Below are 24,340 nucleotides of genomic sequence, written 5' to 3'. Positions count from 1 at the left end.
CCGGCCCTGGATTTTTTATAATTGTAAATAAATTTATTGATTGGACACATTAAGGAATATTCGCGTGCTAAATATAAAAGAAATATACAGTGTTGTTAACAAGTTTTAAGTCGTATTTCAATTTTTCTACTTGAAAGTATAAATTGAAAGTATACCACTAAATTTAGTTTTTCATCCTCTTTTCAAATGCAAAATCCATTTTAAAAAAATTTAATGTACAATGTATTGTTTTTGGGTCGGGACATTTTTCCAATATTTTTTAATCCGAACCTGAATTTTTTATGTGGTTAAAAAGTTATGAACCGAATAAGAAAATGGCAAAATAGATAAAACACCTAGTATCTTTGTTATTAATGTAGTAAGACCCATTGTATATGGTATTTTTGAGGCCGCTTACTTAAGTGTCCTCTTTCTACAGTTAATGTATGTTATTTTACCAACGAAACACCCTGTATGCGGTGTTCAATAAAGTTATTGCTCTGTAATTCTCGCACTCCTCCTGATCTCCTTTTTTATATTATAGGTACTATTATACCTCTGTTCCAATCATCTGGTATTCTGTTTTGTATCCATTTTTGTTGTATTAGCTGATTCTTGCAATCTAATCTTTTTTTATTTTTAGAAAATACTTTAAGTGCAAACGTGGGCTTGGTCATATCTCAAAGTCTCATATTAACGGGCATGGTACAATATGGAGTGCGACAAAGTGCAGAAGTGGCGAGTAATATGATTAGCGTAGAAAGAGTTTTGCAATATACTAAACTGGATAAGGAAGGGCCCTTCGAAACGCTACCTGGCAAGAAGCCACCAAGGAATTGGCCCGAAAAAGGAAGAATTATATTTAAGAATACGTACTTAAAATATGCTCCAGAACTTCCACCTGTATTGAAAGATTTAAATATAGAAGTAAATTCTGGCGAGAAGGTACGTATAAATATGAGCAAATATACAGGGAGTCCAGAAACTCTACCCAGAAACGAACACAGGAGATTCCTCAGATAATTTTAAGACAATTTAGCTCAATTCACCTAGTCCGAAAATGCTTCCTAAGGGAGCTAGAGCTCTTTGAAGATGGCGTCTTGTAATTAGTTTTTCTTACATACCTCCAGAACCCTTCAATTTAGAAAAACGAAAATCGGTACGTATATTGATCTTCCATAGATGAATCGATTCCATCCATTGCGAATTTCTAGTACCGATCTTAGGCGTCCGTTTTGGGTAGGTCAACAGTTATTTTATCACATAACTTTTTTGTCTTTAACTTTTAAGCATTTTTGACACTGGATTATAAAATTGTGTGGTATTCTAGTACTAATAGGTACTCTTCTTTTAAGTCGGTAGGATACACCGTTTTCTAGAAAAATCGAGTTGAAAATTTTTCGTTTTTTGAATTTGAAAAAAAAATTTTCAAAAAAAGCGGTATATTTTACCAACTTAAAGCAAGAGTAACTTTTAGTACTAGAATCTAGAATGCTTAAAAATTAAAGACAAAAATGTTATGCGATAAAATAACCGTTGACCTACCCAAAACGGACGCATATGACCCGTACTAGAAGTTCGTAATTAATGAAATCGATTCATATTTGAAATATAAATAAACGTACCAGTTTTCAGATTTCTAAACAGTTTTTTTTTATTTTTTTTTTTTGTAAATTCAAAAAAGTAAAATTTTCAAATCGATTTTTCTACAAAACGGCGTATCCTATCGACTTAAAACAAGAGTACCTTTTAGTTGTAGAATACCTCACAATTTAATAATCCAGAGTCAAAAATGCTTGAAAATTAAAAATAAAAAAGTTATGCGATAAAATAACTGTTGCCCTACCCAAAACGGACGCCTATGACCGGTACTAGAAATTCGCAATGCATGTAATTAATTTATTTCTGGAAGATAAATCTATATGCCAATTTTCGTTTTTCTCAATAGAAGCGTTCCGGAGTTATTTAAGAAAAACTAATTACAAGACGCCATCTTCAAAGAGCTCTAGCTCCCTTAGGAAGCATTTTCGGACTAGGTGAGTTGGGTTAAAATATCTTAAAATTATCTAAGGAATCTCCTGTCTTCGTTTGTCGGTAGAGTTTCTGGACACCCTGTATATTACTATACAGGGTGAGTTATAACAATTGGAATAGATATTTGGCTAGAATCAGTAGCCATGGAAAAAGATACAGTGTGTTAAAAAATATTTTTTCGGTTTTTGATAATAATCAGCCGTGTGATGGATGACCGAAGTTATCTTTAACGTTTGAGTTAAAGTTAAGATAACTCTCAGGGATAACAATGCCCATAACTATTTACGTAAATTCGGTGTGATGTATCCGTCACTGTTATGAGGTAGTTATTTCTTCAACGTTAAAAGAGAAATACCATTTGAGTCACAAAGTTTGAAGTTACAAAGAGAACCTTATTGCGGTGCAAAACAATCGATCCACTAAAAATTTGGTCATTTTTGATGTTCCGAATTTCCTAAACCTGTTGTCCGATTTAAGCGATTTTTTACGACGTTATAGCCTTATTCATTGACAATATCGCTGTAATAATATTATTGCTAGACAGTCAAACTGTCATTGTATACCGGGTGTACGAATCAAACTGTGCTTTTTTCTCAAAGTTCACATCACCCTGTGGATTATTCTATCATTTATAAAATACTGAAATTAAAAACCCAACTATAGCCTCAGGTTTTCTTAACATTTTGGCTTTCGATTCATTCGCTTATGTTGGATAATAAAAAAGTTAGGTACTTTAACAACTGGCCATGTTCGTCATCAGTACCATTGATTATAAATATTCCTCTAGATAGCTCACCTCTTGGTAACCGAAAGACGTATCAACAACTAGATGGCGCTACTCGAAAACCGTATCGAGATTTCTCATTCCCTCTCTGACTTGCGAGGAGGTAGGAGTAGTGTCAGGGCCGAACTTACCCTATAGGTGTATTATCTGTGACAAGTGTTGTGACAAGTTATAGCAAAATTTAAAAAAGGACTCACATTTTAGATAAAATGGCCTCTGTAACGCATAAGTGTGTTTACGCGGGATGTTTTGAAAGAAACGATGGAACAAATAATAATATATCTTTCTTTAAATATCCCCTGAAAGACGTATAGTCCATTCTTTCACGGTTTTTGGTCTAAATTTTAAAGAACCGCTTGGATTGACATGAAATTTGGCATACATATAGCTTACACGTCAAAGAGAAAAAGTGATATTGTGCCGATGTGTGCTTTTTCCCTGGGGGTGACTTTCACCCCCTCTTTTGGGTGAAAAAATATATGTCCAAAATAAGTCCGGAAATGGGTAAACTGACTAATTTTAAGTAACTTTTGTTCTATAGAGCTTTATTATTCTATTAGTTCTATTAGAGAATTATGACAGGTGATAAATAGCAGTCTGATTTTTGCATGAGAGTTTAATCTCTGTTCGGAGAGTTTAAGTCTGTTCTGTCGGACAAAATAAATGTGCCGTTTTCGTGGTCTGACCGTTCCAAATTTTTAAGCTGTTCCACAATTAAAACTGCCCCTGTTCCAGTGTTCCCATATATCAAAGTTTGTCCGACTCGACACCCTTAAGCTATTAACAAATTTTCAGCTTGCTATTAATCAACTTTTTTTATACGCGGGATCCAGACCTATAAGTATTTTGTCGAAAAAAACGTTCTTAGCAAAAATATAGCCTATAAAAAAGTAAAAAAAAAATGTTGTACGCGTTAGGTCTCTGGATCTCGTAGAACCAGAGTTATAGCCAATGAAAAATAGATTCATATTCACCAAATTTCAAATAGAATATTTCGACGAGAAATATCCAAAAAATTAAGCACTTTTTGGGGAAAACCCATTATAACTTTTTTAAAGTGTTTAAAAAAAGCTTTATTTTTGTTTTTACAAAAAGTTTCTAACATTAAATTTAAGCAAGTTACGCTTAAAATAAAGTTGGTCCCTTATGTTTTTGCAAAAAAAAATCGGGAGGACCACCCCCTAATTAGCAACTTAAATGAAATTAATCGTCACCGCTCCAAAAATTATTTTACTTATGTTGTGTTTATATGATCTGTAAAGTAAAATTTTTAAAAATTTAAATTTTGAAAAATATGCTTTTTTTCAAAATAACTTACAAAATTGTTAGAGATACCAAAAATCTCGAAAAACAAAAATAGTCTTGATTAAGATTTGGTGTTTCTAAATTTGCATACATTCGTGATCAGTGACTCGTTCAACCCCTTTTAACTACAGCCCTTTCAATAATAAGAACTGATGAAACTTACAGATCATATAAACAATATATACACAAGTCAAGAAACTTGTGAAGTCGTAACGATTAAGTTCATTTAAGATGCTAATTAGGGGGTGATTTTCTCGATTTTTTTACCAAAACCAAAAGGGACTAACTTTATTTTGAGCGTAACTTGTTTAATTTTGATGCTAGAATTTTTTTTTATAAAACAAAAATGAAGATTTTTAAACACTTTAAATAAGTTGTAATGAGTTTTCCCCGAAATGTGCTTCATTTTTGGTTATTTCACGTTAAAATATTCCATTTGGAATTTTACGAATATGAACCTATTTTTCATTAGCTATAACTCTGCTTCTACTAGGTGTAGAGACGTGATATATACACCACTTTTTTAAATTTTTTACAGGCTATATTTTTGCTAAGAATGTTTTTTCGACAAAATACTTACTATTTGAGTTATTTGCGAAAAACCGTCTAAAAGCGTGGTTATTTTGTTGAAAAAATGAACATAGTCACTGCCAAATAACTCGAAAAGTATTGACTTAGTGAAAAAACTCTATAGAACAAAAGTTACTTAAAATTAGCCAGTTTATCCATTTCCTGACTTTCTTTGGACGAATATTTTTTTACCCATAAGAGGGGGTGAAAACCACCCCCAGGGCAAAAGCACATATCGGCACAATATCACTTTTTTTCTTTGACTTGTTAGCTATGTGTATGCCAAATTTCATGTCAATCCAAGCGGTTCTTTAAAATTTAGAGGTTTTGCAATATTTTACCGTTAAAGAACGGACTAGTAGAGCGCACAAAAATTTGGCAAAAAACTGCGGAAATATTGATATTATATTGATGGATATCAGTGACCTGAAGCAGAGGGTAATTTGCCAGCATCATTATGCAGTGGAACATATTTACCAAAGTGGCCAAACAAAGTTATTAAGGAAAAATGCTCTTCCTCTAAAATGTGCACAGTTAGCAACTGATTTAGGTGAGTACTCAACTTTGGAAATATTTTTATGTTTGCCTAATGCGCTTTGTCAATGAGAATAATACTATTAAAATATATTTTATATAAAATCAGTTGATATTGAGTGATTTATATATTTTTTATACAATTAAATCAAAAGAGATTTTTTTTAAATATGAATGCGTTGTTAGTATCGCTCCAAAAATAACGGAGATGCTTGTTTTGCTTTAATTAAAATTATTACACATACATTTCAATGATTACCTATTTTAGGTGATACCCCACCAGTATTATGCTCTACATACGTTTATTGCGGTACGAAACGTAAAAAATCTACAAGTGGCGATTGTATGGTTAGGTCAACTCCATCGTCTAAGAGATCAAGTAGTAGTCTCAGTGATATTTCCAGTTTTAATATTAATTTGCCCACAAAGCTTGAAACTGAATTGACGGAGAAGGTAAAAAAATTGGAGTATCAAGTAAATGCTTTAAAGAAGAGGTGCCGTCAGAAGAACAGTCAGCGTTGTAGAAGAACAACAAAAAACAGAAAATCGGCAGCCAAATTCATGATAGAGGTACTGTTAGAAAATAAAAGCATATACGTGCACACTTTTGTTAATATGCAGTTTTCACACAAAACTCGTTCACAATGGAGTCACAATGAAAAGGATTTAGCTCTGGCCATTTATTATAAGTCTCCTAGTTGTTAAAAATTTTTAATTAGATCTCTTAACTTTATCTTACCTTCACTAAAAACAATTCAAACTTGGTTGCGTGTCATAAAATTAATAACTGGTTTAAACATTTCCTTAATTGACAAGTTGAAGAAAAAAGTAGTGACAATGGATGAGTGGAAAAAAATTTGTGTGTTAATGTTTGATGAAATTTCTTTGAAAAAACAATTGGAGTACAATAAATTAGATGACATTGTAGAAGGGTTTCAAGATTTAGGTGCTTTAGGAAGAACAGAACAAACAAACTTGCCAACACAGGTCTGGTTTTCATGATGCGCAGCTTGCTACATAAGGCTACGCGGCTTGCTACAGGTGGTCCAATACATAGCGACAACTTAAAAAACATTGTAGTTGAAGTTGTTTCAAAATTACAAAATATTGGGTATATACCAAAAGTGTTGTTTGATCAAGCATCTAATAATACAGCTTTATTTAAGCTGTTAGGCGCATGTAAGGATCAGCCTGCAATAGAAATAGGAAATCAGAGGATTTTCACTGTGTTCGATACACCCCACTTATTAAAAAGTCTAAGAAATAATTTTCTTAACAAAAAGTTGACGTTTTTTGCCGATTCTAAACAAATATCGTGGCAAGATATTGAATACACATACAACATCGATAGAACCAGTGTGAGAGCACGATGCATGGTGAAAATGACAAACGTTCATATAATCCCTAATAATTTTCAAAAAATGCGTGTAAAATTAGCAGCACAAATTTTTTCCAACTCAATTGCCTCACCAATATCAACAGCAATGTCTGTAGGGCAGTTACACACCAAAACGGCTTCTCTTACTACCGAAAATTTTTGAAAATTATAAATAATGTTTTTGATGGTCTTAACAGCAAATATTGTAGTGATAGTAATCCAAACAGAAAGCCAATGTCAACTTTAAGCAAGTCAACTGAAAACTTAAAAGCAGGTTTAGAATATTTTAAAAAAATTAAAGTTTTTGAAAATCAAAAAGAGAGAAATAATATTCACTGTCTACACGGCTTTCAGTGGACCATTTTCTCAGTTTTATGTTTGTGGGAGGAACTTCAAAAATAATATAATGTGTCATATCTTTTAACATCTTTTCTGAACCAAAATCCTCTAGAAAATTTTTTCTCTATTGTGCGCAATACAGTTAGTCTAGTGCGTTCATAAAAAACATGTGTTTTTACTTAATAACAGGCGGTAGCTGGTTTGTCTTTAGTTTCATGCGTGGAAGAGAATGATGCTAGATCAAAAGTATGTGTTTTATCTCGTCAGGTATTATTGACGCACGGGTAAATAATCGTGGACTCAACTGAATGTTAAACTACTCTATTAGCTTTAGTTTATATATACAGTAGATATTAACAAGTATTTTATAATATCAGGAAAACAATATCAGTATGTCTTAAAACATTGGAATCATATGGAAACTTTTTTATTCAGTTTAGGGAAAAATGTATTATTGATAAAAACTTGCACGTCCTAAAACTCAAAATGAAAGAATCAGATGTCAAATATTATGAGTCGTATACCAAGTTTGTTAAAAAATATTAATTCTTCTCAAGAGTAATATACCTTCATTTTTAAAGTACTTTCATATAAACATGAACGTGGTTTTTAATTGTTCTCGACTTTTAATAATAAAATGTTTCGACATTGTCAATAATGAAAGTACTTCTTGAGAACAAGAAATAATAAATATCTTTTTTTCCTAAAATTTTAATTTTACTATCTTAGTTTGAAAAGAATTAACATTCAAATATACTTATTTAGTTTGTTTTGAAATATGATCTAATTAGTGATGTTTTAAACTTTCTAATCCTGTCCGTTTATCAGCTTTAACCTATTGTTCCTAGGCAGATGGCCCTCAACTATTTATATGTTGGAAATTCCCTGTCATTTTATCAGTATATATGTATACCAAATTTCATGCCAATCCAATGGATTCTTTAAAATTCGGAGGTTTTGCAATATTTTACCTGGGGTGAATGGGTTAGATCTGGAAAGAAATTCTGTATATCAACTTCAAATAGTTTATTTCGCATTAGTTCTGAAAATATCATTCTTTTACAAATTGCAAAAAATAAGTTACATGTGAATTATCACTGCTAATTTTATTATGTATTTTCTATTTTGTTGTTTTTTTTTGTACTGTATTAATAATTAAATAATTTTTAAGAAACCTCTTCACTATTTTTATTAATCAATTTTTTGAGCGTTTTATCTGAAGTAAAATCGGAATTCCAAAATAGAGATTACAATCGCGTTAAAATTATTTGTTAAAATGCTGAATACTACCCTTATATCGTTGTCTATTACGCCAGCCAAGCGACTCAAATTTATTTTTCAATCTTGGCAAAAATTTCAATAAATGTCGCCACCGTCCAGCCAGTTAGTACTTAGACTTGAGGGGCAAAGAGGTGTAAGTGGGCGGAGTTTAACACTGAATTCGGTTTTACCTAAAGGTGAGGTATCTATGTACTTATTAATCAATGTCAGTACAGGGTGTTTTCTAAATAAGTGCGACAAACTTTAAGGGGTAATTTTACATGAGAAAATAATTTGCTTTATAATCATATGTCCGCAAACGCTTCGTTTCCGAGATACGGGATGTTCAATTTTTTTTACAAACTGACGATTTATTTATTTCTTTAAAACCAGTTAACATATGCAAAAGAAATTTGGTGGGTTTTAAGACGTAGTTATTGCACATTTTTAACAAACAATTAAAAATTGTATATTCACCATTGGCGTGCGTACGGGTAATATTATCGGACATAATACCCGTTTGCGCGCCAATGGTGAATATTAAATTCTAGTATGTCAAAAAATGTGAAATAACTACGTCTTAAAACCCACCAAATTTGATTTGCATATCTCAACTGGTTTTAAAGCAATAAATAAATCGTCAGTTTGTAAAAAAAAATTGAACATCCCGTATCTCGGAAACGAAGCGTTTGCGGACATATGATTATAAAGCAAATTGTCATTATTTTCTCAAAGTTTGTCGCACTTATTTAGAAACACCCTGTACTGATGGCGAACATGGCCAGTTGTTAAAGTACCTAACTTTTTTATTATCCAACATAAGCGAATGAATCGAAAGACAAAATGTTAAGAAAACCTGAGGCTATAGTTGGGTTTTAATTTCAGTATTTTATAAATGCTAGAATAATCCACAGGGTGATGCGAACTTTGATTCGTACACCCGGTATACAATAAAAGTTTGACTGTCTAGCAACAATATTATTACAGCGATATTGTCAATGAATGAGGCTATAACGTGGTAAAAAATCACTTAAATCGGGCAACAGGTTTAGGAAATTCGAAACATCAAAAACGACCAAATTTTTAGTGGATTGATTTTTTTGCACCGCAGTGTAGTACAAGTTGGAGCGAGTGCGAGAGATTGATCGGAACATGGCACAGGCTTGACAGGATGGGAAGATAACCATAAAAGCAGCCTTGCCAGAGTTGGAACATTTCTACATTTGTACCAATTTGATACAATTAACAACCAAACTTTTGATACTAAAGTATCTTAATGTAAAAACCTCAAATTTTGTGATATAAGTTTGCTTCAAATAATATTAAACGACGTTTTTTTAAGTTTTTGTACGAAATGTGTTGGTTTAATACATTTTGTCACTATTTCAGTCATTCCAGTGCATTTACAAAAATTTCTCTGGCAACACTGCATATATTTTATTTTCTATGTCTTCGTTTCGTATTCTACCTCTGAATGTGATACCTCTTATGGATCTTAGGGTTTTCATCTCTGTTGTTCTCATTATTTGTTTGGTCTTTGTTGTCTCGGCCCTTGTCTCAGACTCAGCTGCGTATGTCAGTACGGGTCTAACACATGTCTTATAAATGCGGACTTTGCTTTCGGTGCTCATATATTTATTCCGCCAGATTATATCCCTCAGGAGACCAGATATTCTCGCTGCTTTCGTTGCCTGCTGTTTTGTTTCTTGCCACAGATGCCTGTCGCTAGATATTTCCACACCCAAGTATCTACAATCCATTACCTGTTCGATTATATGATCGTCCACTACTAATTTACATCTAATTTGGTTCTTGGATATTTCCATCGATTGGGTTTTCTCTGTGGATAGTGTCAGGTTATAATTTTCGGCGGTTATTTGGAATTTTTGTAGTAGGCGCTGTAAGTCATCTTCGTTTTCGGCTATTAAGAGTGCATCATCTGCGTAGCAAATTATTCTCATGCAAATTATTCGGTTATTACCCATTTTGTATCCCTGATTCATTTTGTTAACACTACCTATAACTTCATCCATTATTAAATGAAATAGGCATGGACTGAGGCTGTCCCCTTGTCTAATGTCGACATTGATTTTGATTTCTTCCGTGGGCCTGTGTGTGGTTTTAATTCGTGTTTTGTTGGATCTATTGAGCTCTTTGATTATGTTTCTATACCTCTGACCTATGTTTTTCTTTTCAAGGATAGTGAGCACGTCCTTTAATCGTACTCTGTCGAATGCCTGTTTCAGATCGTCAAAGCATGTGAATATGGACTTGTCGAATTCTATTGATTTCTTAACTAATTGTAGCATGATGAAAATAGCGTAGAAAATATTGTAGATCTATTTGGGCGAAAACCTGTTGTTCTTATATTTTGTTTTTGGTTTTCTTATTTATTTTCCAATTTTTACACCCATAAGTGAGGATACTTCTTGTCATGGGTATATTCTTCTTTTTGTTTTTATACTGATGTTCTTACCCCACAGTATCGGGTTCAATTTTCGTATGCAGTCTCTTGTTTGTCCTAATATATTTTTTATATCTTCTTCTGTTGTTCCTTTCTTGTTTCTTATCGTAACTGTGTTAAATCGTCACATCATAAGCGTAACGCTGGACAAGAAATATTATTTTACATATTGTTATATGGGGAGTCATTTGGACGATTCCTATTAATGAAATCTAGTCGCAACTTTTTAGTGATTTTGATTAGAAAGCTTGTAACAAGCTTGTAAAGATGATCTCCTTGATCATTTAATACTTGCTTATTCCTTATCCTATCAAGACAGAAGCCAATCTTATACTTTCCACTCTCAGGCAGCCCATGTATACATTCTTAGACACGGAAGAGATAAAATAATATAATTTATATACCTTGATGGAAATATTTACTGACAGAACTATTTTTTCTACTAACAAAAAATAGAAGTTATATATAGTTGAGTCTATGGTTATTTACCCATGCGTCATCATTTAAAGCAATAGCAAGTGACAGAAAGTGGCTGCTGCTCCGATCAGGGATTATATTATAAACTTTGATTACAACGGTTCCAACGATCCCCCATTCCTTTCTTCTAATTCAAAATACTCGATTAAATTTAAAACGAGTTCTTGTGCTTGTGAGGTAAGATTTTTTCTAGGCTTAATCTAAAAACATTTAATAGAATATTTTCTTTTTGTCATTTCTTTCACTTTTGCAGAAACTCAAACAAAACCATTCCTTAACTGTGTCAATGAGGTTAACTTTGTATGTAAATTACTGGCAAAATAAAATACACTTACCATAAAATTTCAAACTCCAATATAAAATTAGTTGGAAAACAACTGTTTGTGTAATATAAATAACTTATGTAAAAACTGGACCAAAGAAACAGCAAAAATCCAACAAACTGACAGCCACAAGTAAACAATCCAGAAACGTCACAAATTGTACTTAAAATCTGAAAACGTCCCCAAGCGTCTTTTTTGTACCTATCTCTTTTCGATGTACTGAGTCTAAAGCGTTCATAAAAATAACATGTGTCTTTACTTACTAACAGGCGGTAGCTGACTTGTCTTTAGTTTCATGCGTGGAAGACAATGATGCTAGATAAAAAGTATGTGTTTTATCTCGCCAGGTATTAATGACGCATGGGTAAACACGCAACTATATTAGACTTCTGATAATGTGTATCTGATTGATTTTTAGATTATGTTTACACAATTTAAGTATGGTTATTAACTGACACACTTTTTTGTTGTTACAGATTGGAATTGTTGGACGAACCGGTGCAGGAAAGTCAACCCTCATTGCGTCACTTTTCAGATTAGCACCGATAGAGGGTACTATATCAATAGATGATGTTGATACTGCCGAAATAGGTTTGAATGATCTAAGATTAAATATCTCAATCATACCCCAAGAACCAATTTTGTTCTCCGCTTCACTCAGGTATAATTTAGATCCTTTTGAGAAACATGGTGATGAGGTTTTATGGAAAGCGTTAGAAGACGTAAGTATTGGTACATTCTTCATAAACTTTTACCATTTACCAAAAAAAAAACATTTAAGAAAACTACTATTTTTTTACCACAGCGTGTTTAGTTTTAAATTAGATATACGGCATCTAAATGGCAACACTGCGCACCGTCAAGTACCAGTCGGTCCTCACTTCCTACGCTAATGCACTTGATTCTCGCCGATTCTAACTCCGTCGCTCCGTCCTCAGCCGTCATTCGGCGATTAAACAACGATAGTCGACTAAGCAACGTTGCCAATTTTAGCGCTTCTTTCAGTCGCCTGTATCTAACGGAAAACTAAACATATTATATCTGCCATTTTGACTCCATCAGAGGTTAGTTCTTTTCTTAATTATACTTACAATTATTTTATTTGTAGGTTGAACTCAAAGGTGCTATTAGTGACTTAAATCAAGTTGTCAGTGAAGGAGGATCTAACTTCAGTGCTGGCCAAAGACAACTTATATGTCTCGCTAGAGCTATTATACGCAATAACAAAGTTCTCGTTATGGATGAAGCTACCGCTAACGTAGATCCACAGTAAGTACTGAAATAAACTACAATAATTTTATTCTTCTTCTTCAGCCTGTTTGCATCCACTCCTGGACAAATGCCTTCCCATGAGTTCTCCACTCTTCTCTGTTTTGTGCTATTTGGTACCAGTTTCTCCCCATTTTTTGCTTTGATGTCGTCTAGCCATCGTTTTTGTGGTCTTGTTTCTCGTCCACCTTTCGATGTTTTGTCGTGCCACGTGTCCTACCCAGTTCCATTTCATTTGCGCAATTCTTCCAATTACATCTTTTACCTTCATCCTGCTTCGCACGTCCTCATTTCGTATATGCTCCCTCAGAGCTACTCCTAACATAGCTATTGGCTGTAACACATCACTGAGTTTTCCTACTGCTGCCCAAGTCATTCGGATTCTTCTGGTTATTTCTGCCGTTTGATTCTGTTTGCTTAGTTTGATCGTCTGACTTAGGTGTATTGTACTTCAATACAAAAGGGCCACAAATCAAAAAATACGAAAATCGGGTTTATTCAAAAAATCTAACCTTAAGCAGTCATATTTTTATATACCACTGAAACCCCCATACATTTTACGTTTTTTTAATATCGAAATGACACTTGCGCCCTTTTTGCATTTTTGTGTTTGAGAGAATAAATATGGACAAAACCGCCACTTTGTTAGTTGTGTCCTGGCAGTCGAAGTGAACGCACGTTTTCTTTGTGCCAAACAGCCACAATTCAAAAAACCCTAGTCGTTGTTACCGTTTTTATAAACGAAAGTGCCACATTCCAAAATACGTTCGTTTTGCACGTAGAAGATTCACGTAAGTGCATTATTATTTCTTAAACAAAAGAGATGTGTAACGAAATACGGCCATTTTATACAAAATATTCGCATGATATATATTTTTATTTCCTAATCAAAAAGGATGTATTACGGAATACGTTAATTTTGCTTATGATATTCTCGTAGTTAGTATATCATTTAAAATAAAAAAGGGCCATATATTGGGACACGACTGTTTTGCATTTTTTATGGCAGTAAAATGTTATTATTATAAAGTAAAATGCCGTTCTTTTCATTTACTTGTACTCTCTCTATAACGAGAACTGAAATAGCTGGCCAAGACCCTCGTTATAAGCGGATCTCGTTATATCACACAACAATAATATTGAAATGTTTTGATGCCTCTTATGTAGTTTATTAACCCCTTAATGTACACGCTCTGATACGAGAGCGTGCCTTATTGGCAATTTTGTACACGCTCGACTCTGACACGAGCGACCATATTAACCCATTATACCTATTAATAGGATACTAAAAAAGTTTAATATTTTTCAACCATTAACATTTTTGTTTAAATTGTAAGAAAATTTACCCTGTATATTTTATAATGTAGTAAACTGATTAATACATTTTATTTGATTATATTACAAACACCCTAGCTATAGTGTGACCTTCCACATACCGCGCGTCGATTCCACGTATATCGTGCTTCCGCCAGAATATTCTCGGCTTACGTCTCGAGGTGCTACTTGCGGCCGGTGATTCATTGTTTTGCTACACTATTTTTTTATTACCCAGCCAGTGTTAAGACATTGTAAAAAAAAATGAGATTTATTTTCTAATAACTTGCAGTCCGAACCATTTACAATACGAATTGAATTTTGTAGAATTTTCAGTATTTTGTTATTATACAAAGCATTAGTGCATTTGAAGCAGTCTGAAGGCTTTTTTGTAATAATTTTACTCAAAATCTACAGTAATTAGTGACAAAAACATTGATTAAAATGTTTGTTTTTTTGGTATGTGTCCGTTTATTTCAAATTCCTATCATGACATAAGAAATATTTTTTATACAAAAGGGCCATATCTGCTAATATCTCTTTCAGGAAAATACTTATCTAACTAAATACAATATCAAATACAGTTTAAATTTACCTTTCTAACAATATATTACTTGCATATAAATGATAAAAAATAAAAGAAAAATGAACCAAAAATAAATGTCAAAACTTTGAGTAGCTCCTCTGTAAAAACTGTGATTTTGATTTGTGGCTCTTTTGTATTGAAGTAGCGATATACTCTTCGACGCTTTTGATCTCACTTCCATCTACATCGATTGTAATATCTTGATTTGTCATCACTTTTGTTTTATTTAAGTTCATTTTTAAAGCGACTTTTTCAGATACTTGTTTAAGCGCCTTTAGCGTAGTAGATTAGTTATTCTGTATTGTTGCTTATGAGTACTACGTCATCAGCAAAACTTAGATGACTTAAAAATCTGCCATCGATGTTAATTTCACGTTGATCCCAATTTAGAGTCTTGAACACATCTAATGCAAAAATAAATAATTTTGGAGAGGTTGTGTCCCTCTCTCCGTTCTTATTTTGATTTTTGTTAAACCTTCTGGATAAACAAACCAAAGGATTGCGGGTTGATAAAGACCATCAAAACAAGAAAGCTGGAATATTTGGGCCACATTACTAGAGGTGGGAAATATGAGGCTCATATTTCGCAATATTAAGGCTCATAATGCAGGGCAAAATTAAGGGGAAAAGATGATAGCCAACTTCCGATAGGAGAAGGAACTACAAGAAGAATTGTCATATGTATTTGAGGAGTTTTCTATATCTAGAATCAATTTTTGCGTTATTCATTTCTACTAATACGGCCCAGAGTTCTATGGAATCGAATGCCTTGCATGGAATGCATCCACAAATGCCAAATGAAGAGGTTCATTCGTTAAACTTTTCGATAACGGTCCTCATTGCCTCTTGGTGTTCTATGCTACTATAACATTTGCGGAATCCCGCTTGTTCAACAGGCTGGTAACTATTGAATTTACATACATATTTGATAGTCTGTTATTGGGACGGTGCAAGTTCGGCAAAGCGACACCTATTTCTACGCTCTGCAACTTTATTCGCACTTTTAATTATATTGGCCAATTATATTAGTCCTGGTTACTGCATAATTGTCAAGGCCATAGTCCAAAAAAATAATAAGAAGAAAAAATAAGATTCAGGTTATGTTATTAAAACGTAAACAATTGTATATAGTAAATAAAATTAGTTATTAAAATGCAGTACTGCAAGCAAAATACAATTGATTAAATTTATCTTTATATAATAATTGCATATCGTATCAATATTGTGGAGCAACATATAATTTTTGTTGATATTGTTATATATATTGTTATATGCTGTTAACATATAATTTCAGTAGATATGAAATGTACGTCAATTTGACAATTCCAATTGACAATATGAATTATTTAAGAAAGTTTTATTTATTTAAGTAGTATTTATTTAAGAAAGCAATATTTCTCCGCTATTCGCGCACGATCGTTTCTCAATTCCCTTCCAAGTACTTGCACACCGCGAATAGTCCAAGTAATGAAGCTTAAAATAGGACAAAACCTCGCAATTTTTACAGAATGGATCGATTTGCTTGAAAATTTGAGAATAAGTAGTGGATAGTCCAAGGATCAAAATCTATATGATGCCAAAAGGCGCTTTTACCATGGGGGTGGTTGCCGCCCCATCTCGGGGGTGGAAATTTTTTAATATATTTTGACCTCAAAAGATGGTGAAAACATTCATTATAAGCAAAAAACGTTCTTTACATTTTTTTGATAAAATTGTTAGTTTTCGATTTATTCGCTATCGAAAGAGTTAGTTTTATATCGAAAAAATCAATGTTTTTAATCAGTTTTCTGCTAATGACTCAAAAAGTTTTCGTTTTATCAAAACAACTTTACTTAAGCCCATCGGTACATAATTCGCAAATATTTTACGGGTATCCCTACTTTTTCTGTCTTTACACGGCAAATTACGTGTAGTAAAATTCACACTGGTATGGATATGTAAACATTACTAGAATGTCATTCTACTTGAAAATGTCATCATTAATTTAAAGAGATGGCTTTTGAATGTTCTTGGATAACTGTTATTTTTATAATTGCAAATTATTAATTCAGTTAATAAATGTGATAATTTTTTCACTAACTATGTATTCAGTGATTGTAATAATTTATTGTACAATAAAAACTAATACTCAATCGAGAAAAGAGGAAAAGTGTTTAAGTGATTTTTAATAATATATTGTTACTATGGAACGCTTATAATTTTGAACATCTTTAACAACAAAATACTTGGATCACAGAATATATTATCCTGATGTATTCTCTGCTTGGATCTTCCACAAATAATACACAATAAATAACTTTTTATTAAGTTCACGTCTTAAATAAATTATTTATCAAATACACTATATATCAATATTATTTAATCAACAACTGAAAATATTCCCGATGCCATGTCAAATATTTAAAATTGTCACTGTCTGACTGACAGTATGCTGACAAATATTCTATTCGACTGAGTGCGTTGTATGACAAAGATAGATTTGGAAATATTACCACGGACATTGTGTTCATTTTTTTCGAGTCCTGAAAAAACCAATAAATATTTTTGAAAAATTTAAACGCAGAATGAAAGACTATTTTATTACCGAGGGCCGAAAGTCCCTTAGAATAAATAAAAAGTTTATTTTGAATGAGATATTTTAAATTAAATATCACACTAAATTTTCTCTTAGTTTTTCACCCTTGTAACTTATTAAAATAAACATTATAGAAGTTCTCAGGGACTTTCGGCCCTCGCCAATAACGTAATCTTTTATTCTGCGTTTAAATTTTTCAAAAATACTTATTAGATTTCTCAGGATTCGAAAAAAATGAATACCCATTTGAATAGCATTGCAGCCGAAAATACGTACCCATCCTCTGAACAAAAATGTAACTTTTGAAAAAATAAACAAAACCTTTTTTTTATTTTCTTTAAGACCAATAGTAATCGAGCTATACTTTATTATATGTATATTAGCTCTTCTTCGCCGAATGCTAAATATTGTAGTTTCAAAGTGAAAAGACGGGAAAACTATGCATTTTTCGAGGATAACTTGTTCAAACTAATTTAAACTATTTAAAAATATCTATCTCCAGAAATAAAACAAGTCTCTAGCTCAAAAATTAAGTGACTTTTAATGAAAAGAATGTCAGTCCCTATTTTTTTCAGCAAAAAGTGATCGGAAACAACCCCCTAATCACCACCCTAATTTAAATTAGTCATTGACCTGATTTGGTCTTCTTTACTTATGTATTATTAATAGGTTCTAGAAGTTTGATCGGCTTAGAATGACTAGTTTTTAAAAAAATGGAGTTAAAAGCGAATAACGAGTTTTGATGCCGTGATGATTGCCAACCTGCGTCTCGTAGATGGCGCGTAAAGAGGAAGAAAAAATGCCCTTTTCTTCGGAATAGAAAGATTAGCATAAGAGATTCGAAAAAATATTTAAATATGAAATTGTAGGTAGCTTATTTCGCTGGTACCTATGATTAATGTGATTCCTAATACATTTTCAGTGAAAATAATAACTCTTTGATAAGTGTTGGCGATACATTTTTTTTGTTTATGCGTGTCCTTACACTTTATTAGGGATTAAAATTTTCACAATCATATAATCGAAAATAATATTTTTCGCGGCGTTCATTGAAAGTTCTATTCTTAATGGCATTTTTCGGAGTTATACTTTTCGTAGGCGGCGGCGATTTAATTACCAAGAACTTGGTTAGCAAAAATTGAGTGAGATATTGACAGTTAAAACTTGTAATAACATGCAAAAACCACCTTTACCAACCCTTTCAATGTCACCTCTTTTTGTGACTGAAGATTTTAAAAGGATTTAATATTGATAGCCTTATAGATCTTGTAAAAACATACAAAATTCTTTTTTACCAAACTTTCTAAGACAAAAAATAAAAAAGTTAGGGTTAAAAAATCAATATTTTTTTTGAAAAAAAAAGGAGAAATCCAATTGGAAGCATAATAATGTAAGTTAGCGGTGTTTTTAGTCATTGGCCTTATTTATTCTTCTTTATTTATGTATTATTAATAGATTCTAGTCGATCGGACAGCTCAGTGGGACTAGCGGCTGACCGCCATTTCACTTCGACGTGAGGTATGTGAGTTCGAGCCCAGCCAGGTCATCGGAAAACAAAAAGGCTAACGCGTCAGTATAAAATTCTAAATATGAATCTGGCTCTTAGACTGGAATATGCGGGCGTCTGATCGGCCTATGAGGAAGCAGTACGGCAAGGGATAAGGGCTTGTGGCTCGGTGATACTTCCCCATAGATCCCTACCGGAGGGGCGTTAACGCCTAAAATACCGGTGTATACATTAATAGATTCTAGAAGTTTGACTGGCTTAGAATTATTAGTTATTAAAAAACTGGAGTTTAAAGCTAATAACGAATTTTTGTAATTTGGTAAAAAATGCCATTCTCTTCAGAATAGAAAGATTAGCATCAGAGATACGAAAAAATGTTTCAATATGAAATTGTAGGTTATTTAATTCCCAAGAACTTGGTTTGAAAAAAAATTTTCTGCGGCAAAAATTTAGTGAATCGTAAATGGGTATACCATCGAAAAACATTGATTTTTTCGGTATAAAACTAACACTTTCGATAGCGAATAAATCGAAAACTATTAATTTTATCAAAAAAATGTATAGATCATTTTTAGCTTAGATTGAATATTTTTATCAACTTTTGCGGTCAAAATATAACAAAAAGTTTCCACCCACGAGATGGAGTGGCAACCACCCCCATGGTAAAAGCGCCTTTCGGTATCATATAGATTTTGATCCTTGGACTATCCACTACTTATTCTTAAATTTTCAAGCAAATCGATCCATTCTGTAAAAATTGCGAGGTGAAAAGCTTCGGTTCCTGGAGTATTAGTAATTATTTTGGTAAGCAGTTTGTACAGATGTGGTAACAGGCTTATCGGTCTGTAATTTTCGAGTTTGTCCCCTTTCTTGTGTAGTAAAAGTACCTGCGCATTTTGCGAAGAGGTTGGAGCAGCACCCTCAAAGAGACACTTGTTCATTAAGATTTTAACTGTCTCCAAAATTGTTTGACCTCCAGCTGTAATTCTTTCCTTTGTTATCCCGTCGTCTCAAGGAGTTTTTCCATTTTTCATGTGTTTTAAGCAGTTATAACTTCCTCGTTAATAATTTCTGGTAGTGTTTCAGATCCTACATTTAGTATTATTTGTTTAATATCGTGGGTTTCAGGTTTTGCTACACTGGATGAGTATACTTCTGCATAGTAATCTTCAGGAATGCTTACTATCTGGTTTTTTGTCATTTTTAATGAGTCCATTTTTATATGTTATCTGATGTACTTGTTGTTATTTAGAGTTTTTAACATTTTTATACTATTGTTTTTCTCTATATCTTCAATTTTTTCGGTATTGTTGTCCCTGATGTCTAGTCTTATTCTCGTTCTTATTGAAGTTCCTTATATTTTAGTGAAATTCGGTCCATGCAGCTTCTGTCATTAAGGGGATGGGTACGAACTTTCGGCTTCAATGCTATTTAAATGGGATTCATTTTTTTTCGAATCCTGAAAAAACTTAAGTATTTTTTTTAAATTTTAACGCAGAATGAAAGATTACGTTATTACCGAGAGCCGAAAGTCCCTGAAAACTTCTATAATGTTTATTGGGACCGTGCAAGTTCGACAAAGCGACACCTGGTTTCTACGCTCAGCAACATTATTCGCACTTTTAATTATATTGGCCAATTATATTAGTCCTGGTTACTGGATAATTGTCAAGGCCATAGTCCAAAAAAAATAATAAGAAGAAAAAATAAAATTCAGGTTATGTTATTAAAACGTAAACAATTGTATGTAGTAAATAAAATTAGTTATTAAAATGTAGTACTGCAAGCAAAATACAATTAATTAAATTTACCTTTATTTGACAATTTCAATTGATCATGAATTATTTAAGAAAGTTACAATATTTCTCCGCTATTCTCGCACGATCGTTTCTCGTATCCCCTCCAAGTACTTGCACACCGCGAATAATAAGTTACGGGGTTGAAAAACTAAGAGAAAATTTAGTGTGATTTTTAATTTCAAATATCTCATTCAAAAGAAACTTTTTATTCATTCTAATTCTATTTCTATTTCGACCCTCGGTAATAAAGTAATGTTTCATTATGCGTTTAAATTTTTCAAAACTATTTATTAGTTTTCTTAGGATTCGAAAAAAATGATTACATTTAAAATACATTGATAATTTTGACAGGCGTCAAAATTTTGCATTTTGTTCCTTTCCTCTTAATCATCTGTTGTGTTTCTGTCTTTAATTTATTATTTTTCGGTTTCGGCGTTGTTTTTTTAAATCGCAATGCGATCATAATTTTATTCTTCTTCTTTTTATGTAGACATGACTCATGTCTGTTTTTCAATATGCCTCCAGTAAGTTGTCATTCCATCTTTTTCGTGGTCTTCCCACTGATCGTGTTCCTATTGGGGAACCATCTCTCGCCGTCCTTACTACTCTATTTGTTGTCATTCGGCTTATGTGGTCGTTCCATTCTACTCTTCTGTTTTTCACCCAGTTATTAATGTTGTCCACCTAGCATCTCCTTCGTATATCTGCACTTCTAGCTCTATCCCACAGTGTCTTTACCATCGATTTTTCGCAGTGTTTTCATATCTGCTGTTTCTAGCATTCTTTTTGTCCTTTCTGTATCAGGTCGTGTTTCTGCCGAGTATGTCATTATTGGTCTGATGACTGTTTTGTAAATTCTGCCTTTCACTTCTTTTCCGATGTTTTTAGTCCTCCATATTGTTTCATTCAGGCAACCTGCGGCTCTGTTTGCTTTATTCACCTGATCTTCCACTTTTGTTTCGATCTTTTCGTAGCTAGATAGTGTGATGCCAAGATATTTAAACTCCATGACTTGTTCTATTATTTGACCATCCAGCTCTAATTTACACCTTATTAGATCTGCTGTTATAACCATGCATTTGGGCTTTATTGCTTACAACTATTTTTAAGGTACTAGTACACTTTAGAAGTCCAAAAATAAGTATTCTTTCATGATTTTTTTTCTCAGAATCTTTATTAAACATGAAAATAAAACTTTTTTCATATTAATATCTAACTCTTATAGAATACAAAAAATATATCTTTTTTCATTTATGCACGTACACGAATATTGTAGAGGGCGCCCAAGTCGAGGCCTCGAAAAAAAGTAGTTCCGATGACGGACAGTTAATCTCAGGATTGGGATCTCTGAAACAAAAAATCGTACTGCATTTGAAAAAGGAAGGTTTCTTACGTGACAAATTACCACCGTTAGTGACAGATTACCACCTCTATATTGCTGACATGCCTGAAACTGAATCTCGGAAGTTTGGATATGTTGACGGCTGGACCCTTGCAACAAGCCCCCAATCTTTAGAAACTACAGAAATCACTCTCACGAATGACTTATCCACCCTCAGCGAATACCTTAAGAAATGGAGACTACAGCCAAGTACTACAAAAACTGAAGTATCAGCTTTTCATCTCAACAACAAGCTGGCAAACAGAGAATTGCGAGTGTATTTTAATAACAAGCTGTTAAAACACAATAAATACCCGAAATACCTTGGGGTTAAGATCCTCTGCTCTTGGCCTGATATATCCGGTGGCAGAATACTGTGCTCCAGTGTGGCTAAATAGCAGGCATACCCACCTGGTCGACACCCAACTAAACCGTGCTATGCGTATGATAACAGGCACAATTAAGCCCACCCCTACAATGTGGCTACCTACCCTTAGTAATATAGCACCACCCAACCTACGCCGCGAACATGCATTGGTTAAAGAATATAACAAAATAATGGACAGTCGCCAGCTTCTAGTCCACAACGACATCCCCGATATTCTTGGAAACCGTCTCCGATCCAGGTTACCCCCTCTACAATCTGCTCAAGCGCTGCAGCAATCCAACTTTGACGTAAATACCCGATGGAGAGAAGATTGGGAAAGTAGGGAGACCTGGCGAATTTGAACGTCCCCGTAAGATTTGGGCAGCCCTTAATCGAATTAGAACAAACTGTGAAAGATGCGCCGACTCCCTCTACAGATGGGGTAAACTCCCCTCGCCTTCTTGTGACTGCGGCGCTGCAAGACAGACGATCAGTCACATTGTTCAGGACTTCCCACGCAGAGCATACACAGGCGACCCTATAGACTTTGTAATGGCAGCCGAAGGGTCAATCGAATATATAAAAAAATTGGACATCTGTTTGTGATGCATTGTATAATGCATAAATCTAAATGTATTCTGTGATGTACTTAAGCCATACGCTAAATAAAAATAAATAAACCGCCGTTAGTGACAACCTCCTCAAAAAAAGATTTAACTGAAATTTGAAAAAATTTTGTGAAAAAATCGCCCGTTTTTCTTCAGTTTTCAGGGTTCAAAAATATCTATTTTTTATTTTTTGGTCAAATTGTGGTAAATTGTCACGTAAGAAACCTTCCTTTTTCAAATGCAGTACGATTTTTTTGATTCAGATATCCCAATCCTGAGATTAACTGTCCGCCATAATTTTTCGTTACCTCGACTTTAGCGCCTTCTACAATATTAGTGTACATACATAAATGAAAAAAGATATATTTTTTGTACTCTCTAAGAGTTAGATATTAATATGTAAAAAGTTTTATGTTCATTTTTAATAAAGGTTCTGAGAAAAAAATTCTTGAAAAAAATGATTATTTTTGGTCTTCTAAAGTGTACTAGTACCTTAAGTATTGTTATACTATACGTTACAGTACTGATTATTTATTGATTATTAAGTTTTATTGGCTCATTATCGCATTAATTGTTTTAATTTATCATTATTACATACTTGCTGTTTGCAAATTTCTTTATTTTCAACTACTCGGTGGAGTATATTCCAATTAACAAATGTATCAATTGCTTTTTCCTAGACCAATAATTCTTTTAGGGCTATAAACCCAATTTTTTCTTTATACTTGTTAACTATTGATTTCTTTTCGTTTTTAGGACTGACGGCCTCATCCAAAAAACTATTCGTGAGAGATTCCAAGACTGTACAGTACTTACAATTGCCCACAGATTAAACACCATTATGGATTCAGACAGAGTATTAGTCATGGATGCCGGACAGGCAATGGAGTTTGACCATCCATATCAGCTTCTACAAAATCCGGAAGGATACTTTAGCAAGATGGTCCAGGAAACTGGACCCGCCATGGCGGAGCTATTAAGTAATGTAGCAAAGAATGACTACATTAAGAAGAAGGGACCGTTAACCAGTGAAGTTCCACAAAATTTAGCAATTGAAGATAACAAAGATTAGTTCCTTAAATTAAGATGTCTATTTTATATAAATATATGAAAATGTTATATGTTTGTAATATCTTATTAAAGTGAAAACCAATTTGTGATCTTTTGATACATTGCAGCTGCAGAACAAAGAAATAAACTATATTGATAAATTGTTGTAAATCAAAAACAAAAGATATATTTATTGTTTTATTTAACCAATAATATTTATAATCCCTGAACAAATTGAGGAAATAAAAAAAGTATTGCATATAGATACTACAATACATCTTGAATTTGAGTTGAGTTAATAGGGAACTTGCACATTTTTTTATTACATAATAATGTTCAGTTTTGTATAAAAATGAGATTTCCAAAATTTCACTCTTCAAAAACTCATAATAACTTAGAAGTACAAATTTAAAGTCTTCTGTATTTTAAAATAGTTC

At 33.0% G+C, this 24,340-nt stretch overlaps 1 protein-coding gene across 1 annotated transcript in view; it reads left to right on the top strand.

Moving 5' to 3' along the window:
• LOC114324821 (ATP-binding cassette subfamily C member 4) overlaps nt 1-24,090 on the top strand; it is a 258,504-nt gene extending 234,414 nt beyond the window's left edge. Inside the window, exons 15-18 of the mRNA XM_050648247.1 lie at nt 623-924; nt 11,924-12,169; nt 12,556-12,716; nt 23,610-24,090. Coding sequence (XP_050504204.1) covers nt 623-924; nt 11,924-12,169; nt 12,556-12,716; nt 23,610-23,925 — 1,025 coding nt within the window. The 3' untranslated portion in view covers nt 23,926-24,090. The remainder of the gene's footprint in view (nt 1-622; nt 925-11,923; nt 12,170-12,555; nt 12,717-23,609) is intronic.
• Nucleotides 24,091-24,340: the final 250 nt, after the last annotated feature.

This window comes from Diabrotica virgifera, chromosome 4, assembly GCF_917563875.1.
Source record: "Diabrotica virgifera virgifera chromosome 4, PGI_DIABVI_V3a".
NCBI lineage: Eukaryota > Metazoa > Arthropoda > Insecta > Coleoptera > Chrysomelidae > Diabrotica > Diabrotica virgifera.
The sequence above is the reverse complement of the archived record's forward strand: the minus strand, read 5'-3'. Positions and strand labels throughout refer to the sequence as shown.